The sequence below is a fragment of the Perca fluviatilis genome, chromosome 4 (genome assembly GCF_010015445.1).
Source record: "Perca fluviatilis chromosome 4, GENO_Pfluv_1.0, whole genome shotgun sequence".
NCBI lineage: Eukaryota > Metazoa > Chordata > Actinopteri > Perciformes > Percidae > Perca > Perca fluviatilis.
The window spans coordinates 17,203,050-17,216,741 of record NC_053115.1 but is presented as its reverse complement, the minus strand read 5'-3'; the positions used below and the strand labels follow the sequence as shown (position 1 = coordinate 17,216,741).

Here is a 13,692-nt window from a genome sequence, read left to right as displayed (position 1 = left end):
CTAACAGCCTCACTTGGTCTGCTGTGATCAGCAGGTTATGGTGGCTAATGTTAGATCATTTTAGCAAAGGTAAATACCCTTAGCCTCTGCTGACTTAATGACTTCTCTGCTACTGTTCCAATAGCTAAGCATTTTAGCTAAATGCTAATTAGAAGTTTAGCATTTAGCTTACCTACATGAATAATTACTTGTTTCTATTTCAATGAGCACTTCCTGAACTGCCAATCACACTAAAGTCAGCCGTCACATGCTGATGTAATTACTTACATAACATAGTCCTTATTGTATTCATTAGCAGTTATTTGTTTAAGTGAATATGCTAAGAATTTCAACTTTTAAACTTATTTCAGTCCCACTGTCTAATAATAGATCCTTTATTAAGGGGTTTATACATTGAGACATTAATAAAAAGAATGTTGGGTTGCCAAATCTCTCTGGCTGGTGTTTATCCTTTCTATCAGGTAATAATACAGTTACAGATGTTGCTAATCCTTTAGTAAATGCTTAATAAGTTTATTAAATGTTTTTTTGGTCATCCCTTTTTCAAAATGTAAGTTGCCAAACTGCGTAATCAGTCAAAGGGATTTTTCACAAACTTTTATTAAAGCCTCAAAACGGATTTATATAGCTTTAGAAAATATTTTATAAACTATTAATAGAACCCTTAGTTACAAAAGATGCTTAATTAGAAGGTGGTACCATTATATCTATATCGTACGTGATGGAAGATTTCTAAGAACATTTCAGTCAAAAAGTTCTGTCTCTGCAAAAGGATGATAAGGATATAGTCAAGGTCAGCCTAATATATGAAATCATGTATTTCTTACATTGTTTATTAAAACAGCAATAACTATTTTTTGCAAACTGGATATAAACTTTAATACAATTTGACATGCCAGTTAATTTGACACTGTGGATTAGTAGCAGTCCTATAATAGTGGTTATGAAATAGCATTTAAGAACAGAACAGATTTTACATAGTTGAAATATTAAGGTGAATTTGTGGCAGATATCAGCGTAAAAAAAAAACAGTTGATTTGACTTCAAGAAAAAGACAAAAAGAGAGAAATGCGTCTAAAAGCCCCACCAGAACAGGATGTGAAACAAACCAGGAGTGACACTGAGTTGAGATGCAACATATCTACACGGTATTTCTGACAACAAAACGGCAGTTATAGAAGATTCATTTGGTCATTAATGAAATGTTAACTCATGCCAACTAGATGCATCTTAGTGCACATATAAACACATGCATGAGCACATAACATTCATGAAAAAAACCTTTTTCCTCTCAAATATACTATAGCTTCAACATGAAGGTTACGGCGAACATGATCAGCATTTTAAAGTCATTATTACGTTTCTCTAGTCTTTGTAGTTCATGTATCATAAATCATTAGAAAAAAGACGATCCAAAGATTTCTTGGAAGAAACTCAGTTTTTGGTGACAGCAATGCAATCGATGATTGGTCATCAACACCAACAGATTTGATGAGATGATGTCTTTTCTCGCTTGGCAGGCAGAGACTTTCTGTTCTTTTTCACTGTAAACACCCCCCAACACTCTGCAGGCCAGATCTGGTCACACTCCCTCGTCTTAAAAGTGCCATGTTTTGTCCTCAGATGCTCCACCTTCACGCTCAAAGTGGCCCTGATTTTATTCCAGCCTCTGAATCCTTCAGTGGTGGTGACTGAGTTTGTGATTCTCTGCTCTGGCCCCCACTGGAGTGTCTCTCTCTCTCTCTCTCTCTCTCTCTCTCTGTCAGGGAGCTCAGCTGGGCAGCAGCCACGGCTCCACAAAGTCCCACTGCTTCCACAGGACGAACAGCAGCAAGGTCAGCAGGACGGTGGCGGCCACCCGGGCACGGGTCTTCATCAGCGGGGTGATGAAGTTGGCCATGGTGGAGACAAAGACCAGCAGCACGGCCATGAGCGCCAGGATGATGTTGATGAGTTTGCCCAGCAGAGCTCGAGCATTGGCGTTCTCCACTCCCTCCAACTGGACCACCTGCTGCTGTTGCTGCTGCAGCTCCAGCTTGGTGATGCGGGTCAGGCACGACTCCACCGCCTCCTGTATGTACACACAGAGTAACCACAGAGTTTTTCTGGTATGAAAGGCCCTGAAAGTGTATTTCTCATCAGCTTTTTACTATGAGTGATGGGGTCTTGAAATACATACATAAGAGGTCTTTATTTTTTCCCCTTGGGGGCTCAGTTGAAACAGCGTGATGTCATGTACAGTGACAATGCACCAATCAGGAGCTTTTCAGTGTTTTACTCTTAATTAAGAACAACTGAGAATATTTTATATGATAGAAAAAAAACGGAAGATTTGAAGGCAAGTTTCAAGAGGTGAAGACCTGAATGTCTCGTGCTCTCTCGTAGGACTGGTAGGCGACTTTTTCCTCCATGCTGGCGAGCTCCTGTTTAAGGTTAGTCATCTCATTCTGGTGCAGCTCTGTTAAGTCATTCAGCTGTTCTTCAAGTCGCTCATACCTGAATGTACAGTACAAAACACACACAAGAATCTTCAAAATAATACAAAAGATTGTGATTGTCCTGCTGTAGTAAATACCAGCTAGTGCATCAAATGTGTATTAATCCACAAATGAAAATAGTCCCCCAACAAATTCACTATTTACTCCTGTTTGAGTAACGTTTGCTGAAAATGACTGTCCAGATGTGACAGGAAATGATTTAGTCTTTTTTTTTTTTTTTTAATGAAAGAATATATTTTTGACTCTTTTTAAAGATTTATATATTTAGTAGAAACAAATGAGCTTAGAGGGTTTGGGTGGTGATGGCGCAGTGGATATGACACATACCTTTGGTGTAGGAGATCTGGGTTCAATTCCTACTGTGATATATCAACCCATGTGTCCCAGAGCAAGACACTAAACCCAGAGGCATGCGGCCTCTGACATATACAGTATAGCAATTGTAAGTCGCTTTGGATAAAAAGTGTCAGTTAAATGTAATGTAACAGGGTACGGAAGTACTGATGTGCTGTTGGTCCATTTTGGTCTTTTCATGGGACTTGTTGACAATAACAACAATACAGAATATTGCCAGCCTTATCCTTCCAGTGAACTACATTGTAAAGACTGTAGTGAAAACACCAGAGTTCCTTAGTGTGACTTGTACCTGTATCTTTCTTCTTGCAGGCACTGAGTCATGTAGGAGTAGTCACTCTGCAGCTGGCCCTTCATGTCCTCGATGGCATCCTCCATGTGCGCCTGGCTGGCTTTGATCTCCTGCAGGCCCTCAAGTAGAGAGTCCCAAGAGCTGTGCATGTGATGGTGATGGTGGTGGTGCCCGTCCAGTCTGGGGCTCCCCATGGTTGGTCCTAACAGTCCTCCTCCTCCTCCTCCCCCTGCCCCACCAGAATTACTGCCCACTCCGGAGCCCGACGTGGCGCTGGAGCACTCGTCGTCGCTGCCGTATTTTGGGCTGGAGACCAGAGTGGCACTTCCACTCAGTGCACGAGGTGTCGGGGTGTCCTCAGAGTGGCCCCCGACTCCGTCCTCGAGTGAGTCCTTTAGGTGAGCAATGTTATCGGCGCTGCCAAACTTGTTCCTGATAAGACTGGCAAACTCTCTCGGCTTGGAGACCACGGCTGTGTGAGTGAAGGCAGATACTCCACCTTTGACCCCTTCAACTACTCCACCTCCAAAACCACTTATCCCAGCACGAACATTGGCCCCAACATCCTTTAATCCCTGCTGCATGTCCCGCAGGACATCTTTGGGCTGCCGGGCCGGTCCATTCTGTAGAGAGGGAAGAGAAATGAGGAAGCAGAGAAGTGGAGGATCTCAAAGGTAGGAGAGATTAGGTTAAGGGAGAGAACTGCAGGAAGATAGATGAGGAAAGCAGGCCCTGTAGAGAATTAGGTGAGACACAGGATGATGCATTGGTTTAGGAGATGAGAATCATCAGTCTATATTTGGACACAACTGTCCTCACAAAGATAGTTCAACACTTGTTTGAGTCAGCCACGAGATACAGTAATTATACAAAACAGCCAGAGTACAAAAACAGCTGTACATCAAGATGTTCATGCACTAACTGCAAACACGCTTCCTCACCCACCTGTTCTATCTCCTTAAGCTTCTTGTGATAGTGCTCTAGTTTCTTGTGCAAATGTGCAATGGTCTGTGCTGACTTCTGGTTCTTCTTCTCAAACACCTGCTTGATCCTGGATGCCTGCTGTTTGTCTGCGTTGTGGGCCAACTTCAGGTACTCTGCAACGTTGTCGTCTCGGGCCTCCTGCTCCACACGAATCTGCTCGGTGACCTTCAGGATCTTCTGCTGCAGATGCTCCAAGGCAGCACGTGTCCGCTGTGGCTCGACGACCCCAAAACCCTCTGCACCCCCGCAGGCCATGACCCCCGATGCTGCTGCTGCTGCTGCCGCCGCTCCGTCCGCACTGATGTTACTGTCAGAGCCTCCATGGCTGGTGGTGGAGGGTAGGCCTAGAGTTGTCACTTCGCTCTTGTCCAGCTGAGGGGACGAGAGGGCAGGGGGAGGTAATCAGGGGTGGAGAGAGTACTACAACTACTACAGATGAAGTACGATTGACATGACTTTCCTCAAGTCCAGGGAACATGACATGTACTGAAATCTACTCAAGTCAAAGTACAAAGGAAGATTGTATCCATTGTTGCATCCTGATTATAATTATTTGTCTTTTCTTTTTAAAAAAGTTTTCCCGCGTAGCTAAAAAAAAGTAAAAATTAAACTTAAATGGAATAGTATCTATCTGATGATGCCATAACAGACAAACGTGCGTTCCCTGTTCCAAAAATAGTCAGGCCTTCATTTACGGCTCCGTAATTTCTCAATAATATCCTTGAAGTGTCCTTGAACTAATCATAATACTGTAGAAAAAGTGTTCAATTGGTACAATTTTAATAATCCAGAGTCCTTTAGTCAAGCACTGAACATTAAACTACAGATAAACATACATTTTAACATATATGAGGATAAAAGTTTCAGTAAATAAACAAATATTCACTTGTGCTCAATAAGAGCTTTTTTTCTTCCAATTAAATGCATTTGGAGAATTACCAAATGCTTATAAACTCAACTGACAAACTGCCATTGTCTTTCTTGTTCAGTGAAAAAAGTAAAAAAAAAAAAAAAAAGTGAAATAATAATTTTAACAAAACTGACAAATAAAATTCAGCTAACTTTGTCCCTATTTTCTTTATAATTATCACCAAATTACAGATCTTGTTGAAGGAAACGTCTTGGAAATAATTAGGGAATTACAGACTTTTAAAATAAATATCTCCTAATCACTTTGGCTTCTGAAACGAGAGTCAGTCAGTTATGCCCATAATTGATTTAGTGGAGGCATCAGAGAGTACACAGAAAGGCCATCATGCATTAATTAGATGAAACATAATTAGTCTGTTTCCTGCTCTGCACAGCCTCAGAAACTCAGCTTCGCCACAAACAAGTTACAGTAAAACACCTTTCGTTTAAAAATGCATCAGGTCTGTATGAGGCAATAGGAAGGTAAAAGCATGCTGCATGGTGTAGGCTATTTAAAATCATGATGGTGACAGACAGATAATAGATGATGAAATGTAGGCTATGGGATGGTCTATATTTAAATGTTCTATAGGTCAATATATGTAAATCCAAATATGCCCTGGATCATTCTGATTGATCTCAATGATCTAGGAGGGAATGCCCTGTTATAGTCTGTATGTATTTGTTTATATCTTAGCAGATAGCGGAATTGTTGATGAATCTCTTCCTGACGTCAAAACAGTGTAGCCTAATCAGACCCTGCAAACATGAGCTCAGTAGGCTAGAAACATCTCATATCGCTAAACTCATTTCTCCAGACGGGTATTCTATTTGCGTGACACTGGGATATGAGCACACGCTGCTCCTGCTAGGCTATTATAAATCGGAGCGAAGCGAGTCAATTTTTCTTTTTTATTAGATTTTTTATAGACAAAGTAGGTTACAATCACATTGTAGGCTAATGGAGAGAAGGAAAAAAACAGATGACTGCAATCCCTGGTGGTTAATCATTTCCTGATCTTGTCACAGAAAGTGAGATGCTTATGCGGCAACTATAAGCAATGGCTCAGACGAGGAAGGGGCAGTGTCCGGCGTCACATAGGCTATGGGTGAATACAATACAAGAAAAAAAAAAACAACAACACGGACCCGAGCAGATGCCTAAATCTAACGGGGATGAATCCAGCGATGGGTCAAAAAGGCTCCCGGTGGGTCGGAAGAGAAGGCTGCGATGAGGATGGAGATGGCAGATGTCTATGGCACAATCAAAAGAGCTAGAGCGTGGGGCATGCCCATGCCTTCTCCACTCGGCAGGAGGACACACTGTGACATGAGAGACGGCTGATGGATGTCAACGAGCGTGGATGCGGGACACATGAGGATGAGACACAAGTAGCACAGCAATAAATTAAATTAGAAACGTTACCATACTGCTTTAATCCAATTTTTGCAGTGCCATTGCAAGTCTGTGTTCGAGGCCCATCCTCCTCCCACCTCCTCCTCCTCCTCCCCCTGTGCTCACCGAGGAGGAGCCCCCCTCCTCAAAATATCTTAACCCCCAGCCGCTGTATGGCTGACTACAACACCTCACTGGATCCTAACGCTCCATTGTTAATGCCATCGATAACTGCAGCCTCCCACTACCTCCCTCTCTCTCTAATGCTCTGATCTGGTCTCTCTCTCTCTCTCTCTCTCTCTCTCTCTCTCTCTCTCTCTCTCTGTGTCATAAGCTCCCTCCGCCTCCCTCTGGCTCTCTTACCTCTCGCCGTCTCTCTCTTTTAGTCTAAATGCAAATGCTAGCTGTCCTGCCCTATAATGGATGTTGTAACTAAGGGACAGATGATGGAGGGAAATGGGGGATGGGAGAGCTTAGCGCAGGCGTGCAGGTGCCTCTGTGCCGCTGCGCTGAGGCCAGAGGAGAGAGGCGGGGAGGGGAAGGGGAAGGGAGGAGGGAGCACAGCAGAGCCTGCTCCGGGCCCTTCATCCCCTATAAACCCTTAATACAAACACTTGTGTGCGCTGATGTGGGGATGCAGTGATGCAGTGCCAAAGTACACATTGTCTGCCTGAGCAGTGACTCACTCTCTTAATTTACCTCCTTCACAAAGGAGGAAGAAGTGTGTTACAACAACAGAAGCCTGTTTGAGCTACTCAAGGCTGCTTCAAGTTCTACTCACCCAACTTCAAGCCTGACTCTGTGCTGGGGGTACCCACCATACAATTAAAGGTAAACAAGATGTAATAAGGCCTACATTTTAAAGAGGAAAAAAACGTCATCCATAGACAAGGTGTGGCATCAAATCCAGACACACTCAAGTGCAGTGGTTCAGATGTTATACTTGTGGCAATACCACAGTGTAAACATAGTAGTAATTCTGCATTCAAATATAAGAAAATGTATATAATCATCAAAATGTAAAGTATCAAAAGTAAAAGTGCTTGGGCCCTATTAATACGGATGCATACATGTGAATGTATGTTGCATTTTACTGATGCTGCTGGTTGAGCTGGAGCTAATTTTGAGTGCATTATGTTTAATGGGTGGTGATGGCGCAGTGGATATGACACATGCCTTTGGTGTAAGAGACTGGGGTTTGATTCCCATTGTGATACATCAACCAGCATGTGAGCTCTGACATATATAGCAATTGTAAGTCACTTTGAATAAAAGCATTAGCTAAATGACATGTAATGTTTAATCTATAATACTGTGTCATATTTTATAAAATGATCATACATTTTGTATGTTCATCAGCAGAGTAACTTGTACCTGCAGCTGTCAAAGAAATGTAGTGAAATTAAACGTGCAACCATTTAAGTTAAGTTCAAGTACTTCACACACGGGCTTTGCAACCCCCCCAGACAGGGACTGTGATCACAACAATCATAAATAATATGACATGTTTGAATGTGTTGGATGTGAAATGTGAAATGTGTGTGTGTGTGTGTGTGTGTGTGTGTGTGTGTGTGTGTGTGTGTGTGTGTGTGTGTGTGTGTGTGTGTGTGCGCATGACGAGGGACATAAAAGCACACAACATTCACAAGAAAGTTTCACAATTTTATTGTAATTCTCATAATTAAACAAAAACTAAATCAACACAAGGCATAATATCTCACAATAAATAAAGATAGATATTTTCATTTGTAGTTTTTAACACAAAACAATATGTAGGACCTGTGCACAAGCATCTACAAACAGAAGTGCATTCATTGTGTGGGGTAATGCTGTTCTTTGCTTAGCTCCGTATTTGCAGCGGCGAACATGTTAAGCTGTCAGTTGGTAAGGATTAGCATTACATTGACCTTGTTTGACACCCATTCTGATTAACCATAGCAACAAGATTTGCGGACATGGACCGAAATAAGTATCAAGAACAAACGTTTGTTTTGAGGCAGATCACAACACATTGTCAGTCAAAATTGCACTATGATTCCAAATAGAAAAGAATAAAGCATGTTAGCTTTACCTTAGTAAATTAATTTGCTTCTGAGAGGACGTTCTTCTGAATATCCTTTACGAAGTTTCAAATACCGGAACAAATACCGTAAAGGCACTTGATCCTGGGTGCTTTGGACACACCGTCAGATGTATGTGCAACACTGCAATGTTTTTTGGTTTTTTTTTTTATTTTTATAATTGTGCTACATAACCATGCTGTATTAAACTCTATAGATCAATATCTGATATATATATAAACCCTAATATAAATGTTTTTAAGTGTTCCTAAGACATGGTGCTACGCTCCTAACCTACAATGTCAGAGTCCAGACAGGGCACTTGTGGAGATCTGTTTTGATAAATCCATCGACTTACAGCCGATGGAAAAAATGAAAGAGGACATGATGGCACATTAAAAATCTAAAGCAAAGCAACTGCATGTACAGGATATCAAACATCTTTCAAGCATTTCAACACACAAAATAACTGCTAGCCCTCGTGATTCACTTAAAAAAAAAAAAAGAGTGGATCTGAACAGAGAAACCAAAGGGTTTAAGATTATTCTGCAACTTGTCACAATGATTATAACCAACATGACATCTGTTTCAAGTCTCTGCAGTAATGTGTCCATCATCATATCTCCATACTGCTAACAGTACAGAGGTGACATGCATTTTCAGACCTGTGGAATGTACAGTAGGAAATGTCACTCAACTCTTTGGCATCCCCATGATCCAAATCAGTATAAATCCACTGATTCGAGAGATTACCGTTAATCTTCTCTGCTCAAATGTCCCCTTCTTACCACTGGGTAAACACCAACCCCCCTTAGAGTGAATACAGTACCCTAATTTACCTTACAGTAATATATTATAATTATGTATAGCTGAGGTCTCTTCTGTTGTCAGATAATTCACTGGGTCCAGTACCTCCTGGCGAGTGGCTGTGCAGACTGTAGATTTCCTGAGTGTAGCACTGTTTGTGTGGTTCTCTTGGGATATTGCCAACTTTTGCAGGATACTGCACCGCAAATCACTCGCCGGATTTGAGTGGCATCCAAACTACTCTTCTTTTAGCCTGATAGAAATCTGTTGGGATAAAGAACAGGAAATTCAGCTCATGCAAAGCCAACATGAAATCACAACTCTACTCATTCACATTTAAAATATCTATATTTTAAATTATTATTATATAATATGTACCTGTAATGTTTGTCTGCTTCCTCTTCAGCCCTGTGTTCTCTCTTCTCTCTGGTGTTTTCTCCAGGTTGAGCGCACATCTCTCTGGCGAACATGGGATGTTCTCCTTGTCACTCTGTGGTGGCTCCACCCTTCCTTGTCCCTTGGGCTTAACTGCTGCCTCTGCTGTCCTCTGACCTTCTGTACGTCCTGGAACAAGCATACAGGATCTGTAGATCAGCGGCACCTTGTTGGCTGGGATGGCATGCCACTGGAAATCGCTGCTCTCCAGAGGCTTGTCTGTGATGAAGTCGAAGCCCCATCGCTGGCAAGCCTCCTCCAGGTCTTCCTGCAGGGCAGCCTGGTACTCCACCTGCAGCTGCTCTCTGTCGACTGGGCCAAACAGGTTTCGTCGAGCAGGGCCTTTCCCGATCCGATGCCCGATCCGCTTACGAGTATCCATCGTTCCACACTGCAGGAAACAGAGAAAAGACCACTGGTTAGATGGAAAAGCCCCGCTGCTGGACATCACCAACGAACGCCTTAGACAGTGGTGATGAGCTGTATGATTATCACTCTTAACTTTTCTCTTCATTATCAATGAATCTGCTAATATGCCAAAACCAATTCATTGATTAATCAATTCATGGCTGCAGCTCTAATTCTCAGACAGACACTTGACGGTAATGTATACATTTTCAGAGATAAAAAATGCATTAGTTTCACCCAAGTGAATAAAAAGATTAATTTAGAAACCAATCTAATTCTAAAATTTGGAGAGAAAAAATAATTCCAATCCATGCTAGAAATCCACCCTGGGTTACTGCTTCAATTTTAAAAAGTAGAAATCGGCCTTACCATGGCTCTAACCAGTTTAAAGTATCCTCAATGTGAACTACAGTGCATCTCAGACTGCTGTGTTACTGGGCAGCTCTTTATAGGAACATGAGCAGCCAGTGACTCATTGAGCCCTCCTGTGTGAATCACTGGTACATGCCTGGACATAATCTCAGACAGACATGTAAAGGCAAGTCCTCAGCAGCTCTAGGCTGTGATCGCTACAGACACACAGAGTCACCGCTAGGAGGCACCGTCAGACCTTCTACAGACAGTCAGCTCAACAAGTTGCAAACCTCAATGAGCAGCTAAGCACTGATGAGGATAATAGAAGAGGTTAGATTAAAGAATCGTATTATTAATTCAGTGCTTTATTTACACAAAACTCATATACAAACTATTCCAAGAATGTGGGTTAAATGGCCACTTTCCTGCAAGAGCTCCAGGAAGGAATCGGATGTGTCTGAGGAGAATAATAAGTCATTATGGTCATCTGCTTATGTATTATTTTTTAAATAATAAATTGTATGCTGCAGTCAGGTTAGGAAAATAGGAATGAAAACTATTTGACTGAAAAGAATAGGTTCAGACTGACCTGATTATCACAATCACCACTTTTTGTCTCTGTAAACAAAAGGTAAAGACAGAGATTTTCTCTCCCCCTCTCTTCCTGTCTTTGGTTAAATTGATTAGGTTAAACCCAACTAAGAGAAACCTTTTGCCACACAGCATGAAATAACCTTCTGCTTCCTTCAGTCTCCACCATCCTGGTGTTCTAGTCTGGGTTAGAACAAAGGAAATGCAAACTCTGTAAACTTGAATACAATCAACACTTCCATGATAATCAACCTTAGTCTGTGACCTGGAGTAAACCTAAATTCAGGTGTGTCTTTATCCTGAGGGACAGGATAAATGGGGGCTCCTGAGATGATCTCAGGACTGTTCTTCTGTGACTCCACAAGAGAAGCATGAGAGCAGTCCGCTGTCAGCTGCAGTGTAACATTTGTGTTTTCTGTTGACTATCGTTTTTTTCATGTTGTTTTATTAAACCATCTTGCTTAATCTTTCAATCCGAACCTAGCCTCTCCTTCGTCCTCAGAAATCTAAGAACACGTCATTTAGTGAAATTCTAACACTACTCTGATGTTTGGAATGTGGCATTTTTCCCATGAACTTGAGTTTATTCATGTTCAGTTTAACACAAATCCCAAATTCCCGATAAACTGAAACACCCCATACATACATTTCCCAAAGTTTACCATTAAATTGTTAAGGAGTTGTGGCATTGATATTGAAATTCATATTTTTCAAATTTCAGAAGTTAGTTTGATAATAAAAAGCTTTTGATTTAAGATCACATCTTTTATCTGTTTCTGATAGGCTAGACTGTAAAAAAAAAAACGACACAGAAATGGCAAATTAATATTATTCGTATGGGGTTGTTACTATTTATTAAATGAATAAATAAATGAAAGGAGTGTTTTCTTGCATGGTTAAGTTAAAATGTGAGTCCAAATTATAATAACGTAAGTATGACTTTGACTATGAATTATATCTTCCTTGGGCACAGTCGAGGAAAAAAGAAAGTTTCTAGTTTCCTTGGGCACATTACGCACAGTGGAAGCAGTGCCGATCATCCGGGTCATTTTATACGCGGTTTTCGCGCCACTGAGCAACTCTCCTAGGAATGAACGGGGGGGGCCCCGCCTCGCTGCGCCTCGCTCCCTCTATCCATCTATCCCGTTCTTACTACAGCCTACAGCCGACACCCATGAACTCGACGCTCCAAAAACAGTAGTCCACAAACCAATGGGTGACGTCACTGCCGTTACGTCCATTATTTTTACGGTCTGTGACAGACAGAGACCCAGCCCAGTTACTACACTGCTCCACGTGAGGCTGGAGCTCGTGCAGACCAGTCAAACTGGGCTGTCACTGCAGCCTGAGTCACCGACCGATCTCTCTCACCAACCATAGATATTAAAATCACTCTGATAAGATGCCTGTATGGGTTTAGAAGATCGTTGGTCACGTTTTGAAACTGACCCCTGAAAACGTATGTCAATATAAAACCATATAACTTGAGTTCTATGAGTAGCGGGAAGCTGTTCCAAACATATAATTTGTAAGACTGAACATATGAAAAAAGACTATATAGCTATAGGCTATATATTACAGACATATAACCAAGACGTTTAGTTGCTTGCAAACGAACAAAACACCAGCAATGCTAAAAAACAAACAACAAAAAAACTAATAAACTTTAAAAATGTAAGTTCACAGTAATTTTACTTACATTATCAGTCGACGGCAGTCTAGTCCAACTTAAATCCTTCTTATTCAACCCTGTTGAATAAATCTGGTCTGTTTATTTGCCTCCTTGTTTTTTGTTTTTTTCTTTCTTTTTTTACAACAGCAGATCTGGTGTAAAAAACAAATGCCAGAGGCTGATGTTCTCCAACCCACCCTCTCCAATAAATGATATACAACTTAAGCGACCAAATAGTTACGTAGCTAAGCCTAACGTTACTCCTTGATAAGTTCTCCAAGTATTCTCACAGACTGGACCTGGGCTAAACTTTGATGAACTCCGGTGGGTGGGGACCATGGGTCTACTATAAGGAGGACTTCCTCTACCATGCAGGGGCGGGGACTGCTGGCACACACGTGGAATTTTTCCCGGTGAAACACATGAGCACACGTGAGAGTTTGGCTCGCTCCGTAGTAATATATGCATGCTGTCGGGAGGAAATTCCAGCACAGGGTGACCCAGCACGGCCCCTTTCTCTCTGTCCCTCAGTGCGCATCAGCACAGGCAATTTTCAGTTTCAGATCACACAAATAAGTGGTGGAAAACCATAAACCAGGACAGCAGTGATTGGAGAAGTATTGTGTATATGTGTTACTTGATTTTAAGTAGAAATACCACAATTACTAATGGTAGGCCTATTTTTTTTTAATGGTCCATTAGTAGCCTAGTCCTACTGTAATGTTAACGTTACATATAAGCTGAGGGACTTTTTATGCTACTTTCTACTTCACTAAGGTTACATGGCAAACTTTGTACTTTTTACTCCACTACATTTGTAAGCTTTATACTTTGCAGATTAAGAATATATCTCAACTAATAAATTATTTATTATTATAGGATAATCAGCATATTACAGCCTGTTGCAAGTCTCTGTAGCTTTCACATTGGTT

General features: G+C 41.5%; 2 protein-coding genes across 6 annotated transcripts; both read right to left on the bottom strand.

Moving 5' to 3' along the window:
• Positions 1-584: 584 nt before the first annotated feature.
• tmcc2 (transmembrane and coiled-coil domain family 2) lies at positions 585-6,842 on the bottom strand. Of its 4 annotated transcripts, none has more exons than XM_039798113.1 (5): positions 6,187-6,842; positions 4,090-4,500; positions 3,145-3,767; positions 2,361-2,496; positions 585-2,071 (listed from the first exon to the last, which is right to left on the bottom strand). In XM_039798113.1, the coding sequence occupies exons 2-5, from the start codon at positions 4,381-4,383 to the stop codon at positions 1,772-1,774; spliced, it is 1,353 nt and encodes a 450-aa protein (XP_039654047.1). In that variant the 5' UTR covers positions 4,384-4,500; positions 6,187-6,842; the 3' UTR covers positions 585-1,771. The 4 variants fall into 4 exon arrangements, with proteins under 4 accessions (XP_039654047.1, XP_039654046.1, XP_039654048.1 ...); XM_039798112.1 differs by having other exon boundaries at positions 6,464-6,842; XM_039798114.1 differs by having other exon boundaries at positions 6,469-6,842.
• Positions 6,843-8,082: 1,240 nt separating this feature from the next.
• On the bottom strand, positions 8,083-13,091 carry cdkn1a (cyclin-dependent kinase inhibitor 1A). Of its 2 annotated transcripts, none has more exons than XM_039798085.1 (3): positions 12,788-13,091; positions 9,679-10,126; positions 8,083-9,564 (listed from the first exon to the last, which is right to left on the bottom strand). In XM_039798085.1, the coding sequence occupies exons 2-3, from the start codon at positions 10,115-10,117 to the stop codon at positions 9,509-9,511; spliced, it is 495 nt and encodes a 164-aa protein (XP_039654019.1). In that variant the 5' UTR covers positions 10,118-10,126; positions 12,788-13,091; the 3' UTR covers positions 8,083-9,508. The 2 variants fall into 2 exon arrangements, with proteins under 2 accessions (XP_039654019.1, XP_039654018.1); XM_039798084.1 differs by lacking the exon at positions 12,788-13,091 and adding an exon at positions 10,513-10,593.
• Between the last annotated feature and the right edge of the window lie 601 nt (positions 13,092-13,692).

What these genes read in the sequence shown, in the direction of transcription:
- tmcc2 (XM_039798112.1), bottom strand. An exon ending in AGCTTAAGGAGATAGAACAG is followed by an intron (nt 3,768 to 4,089) that starts GTGGGTGAGGAA and finishes CCCTCTCTACAG; the next exon opens with AATGGACCGGCCCGGCAGCC. An exon ending in AGAGAGCACGAGACATTCAG is followed by an intron (nt 2,072 to 2,360) that starts GTCTTCACCTCT and finishes GTGTACATACAG; the next exon opens with GAGGCGGTGGAGTCGTGCCT.
- cdkn1a (XM_039798084.1), bottom strand. An exon ending in GAAGCAGACAAACATTACAG is followed by an intron (nt 9,565 to 9,678) that starts GTACATATTATA and finishes TTATCCCAACAG; the next exon opens with ATTTCTATCAGGCTAAAAGA.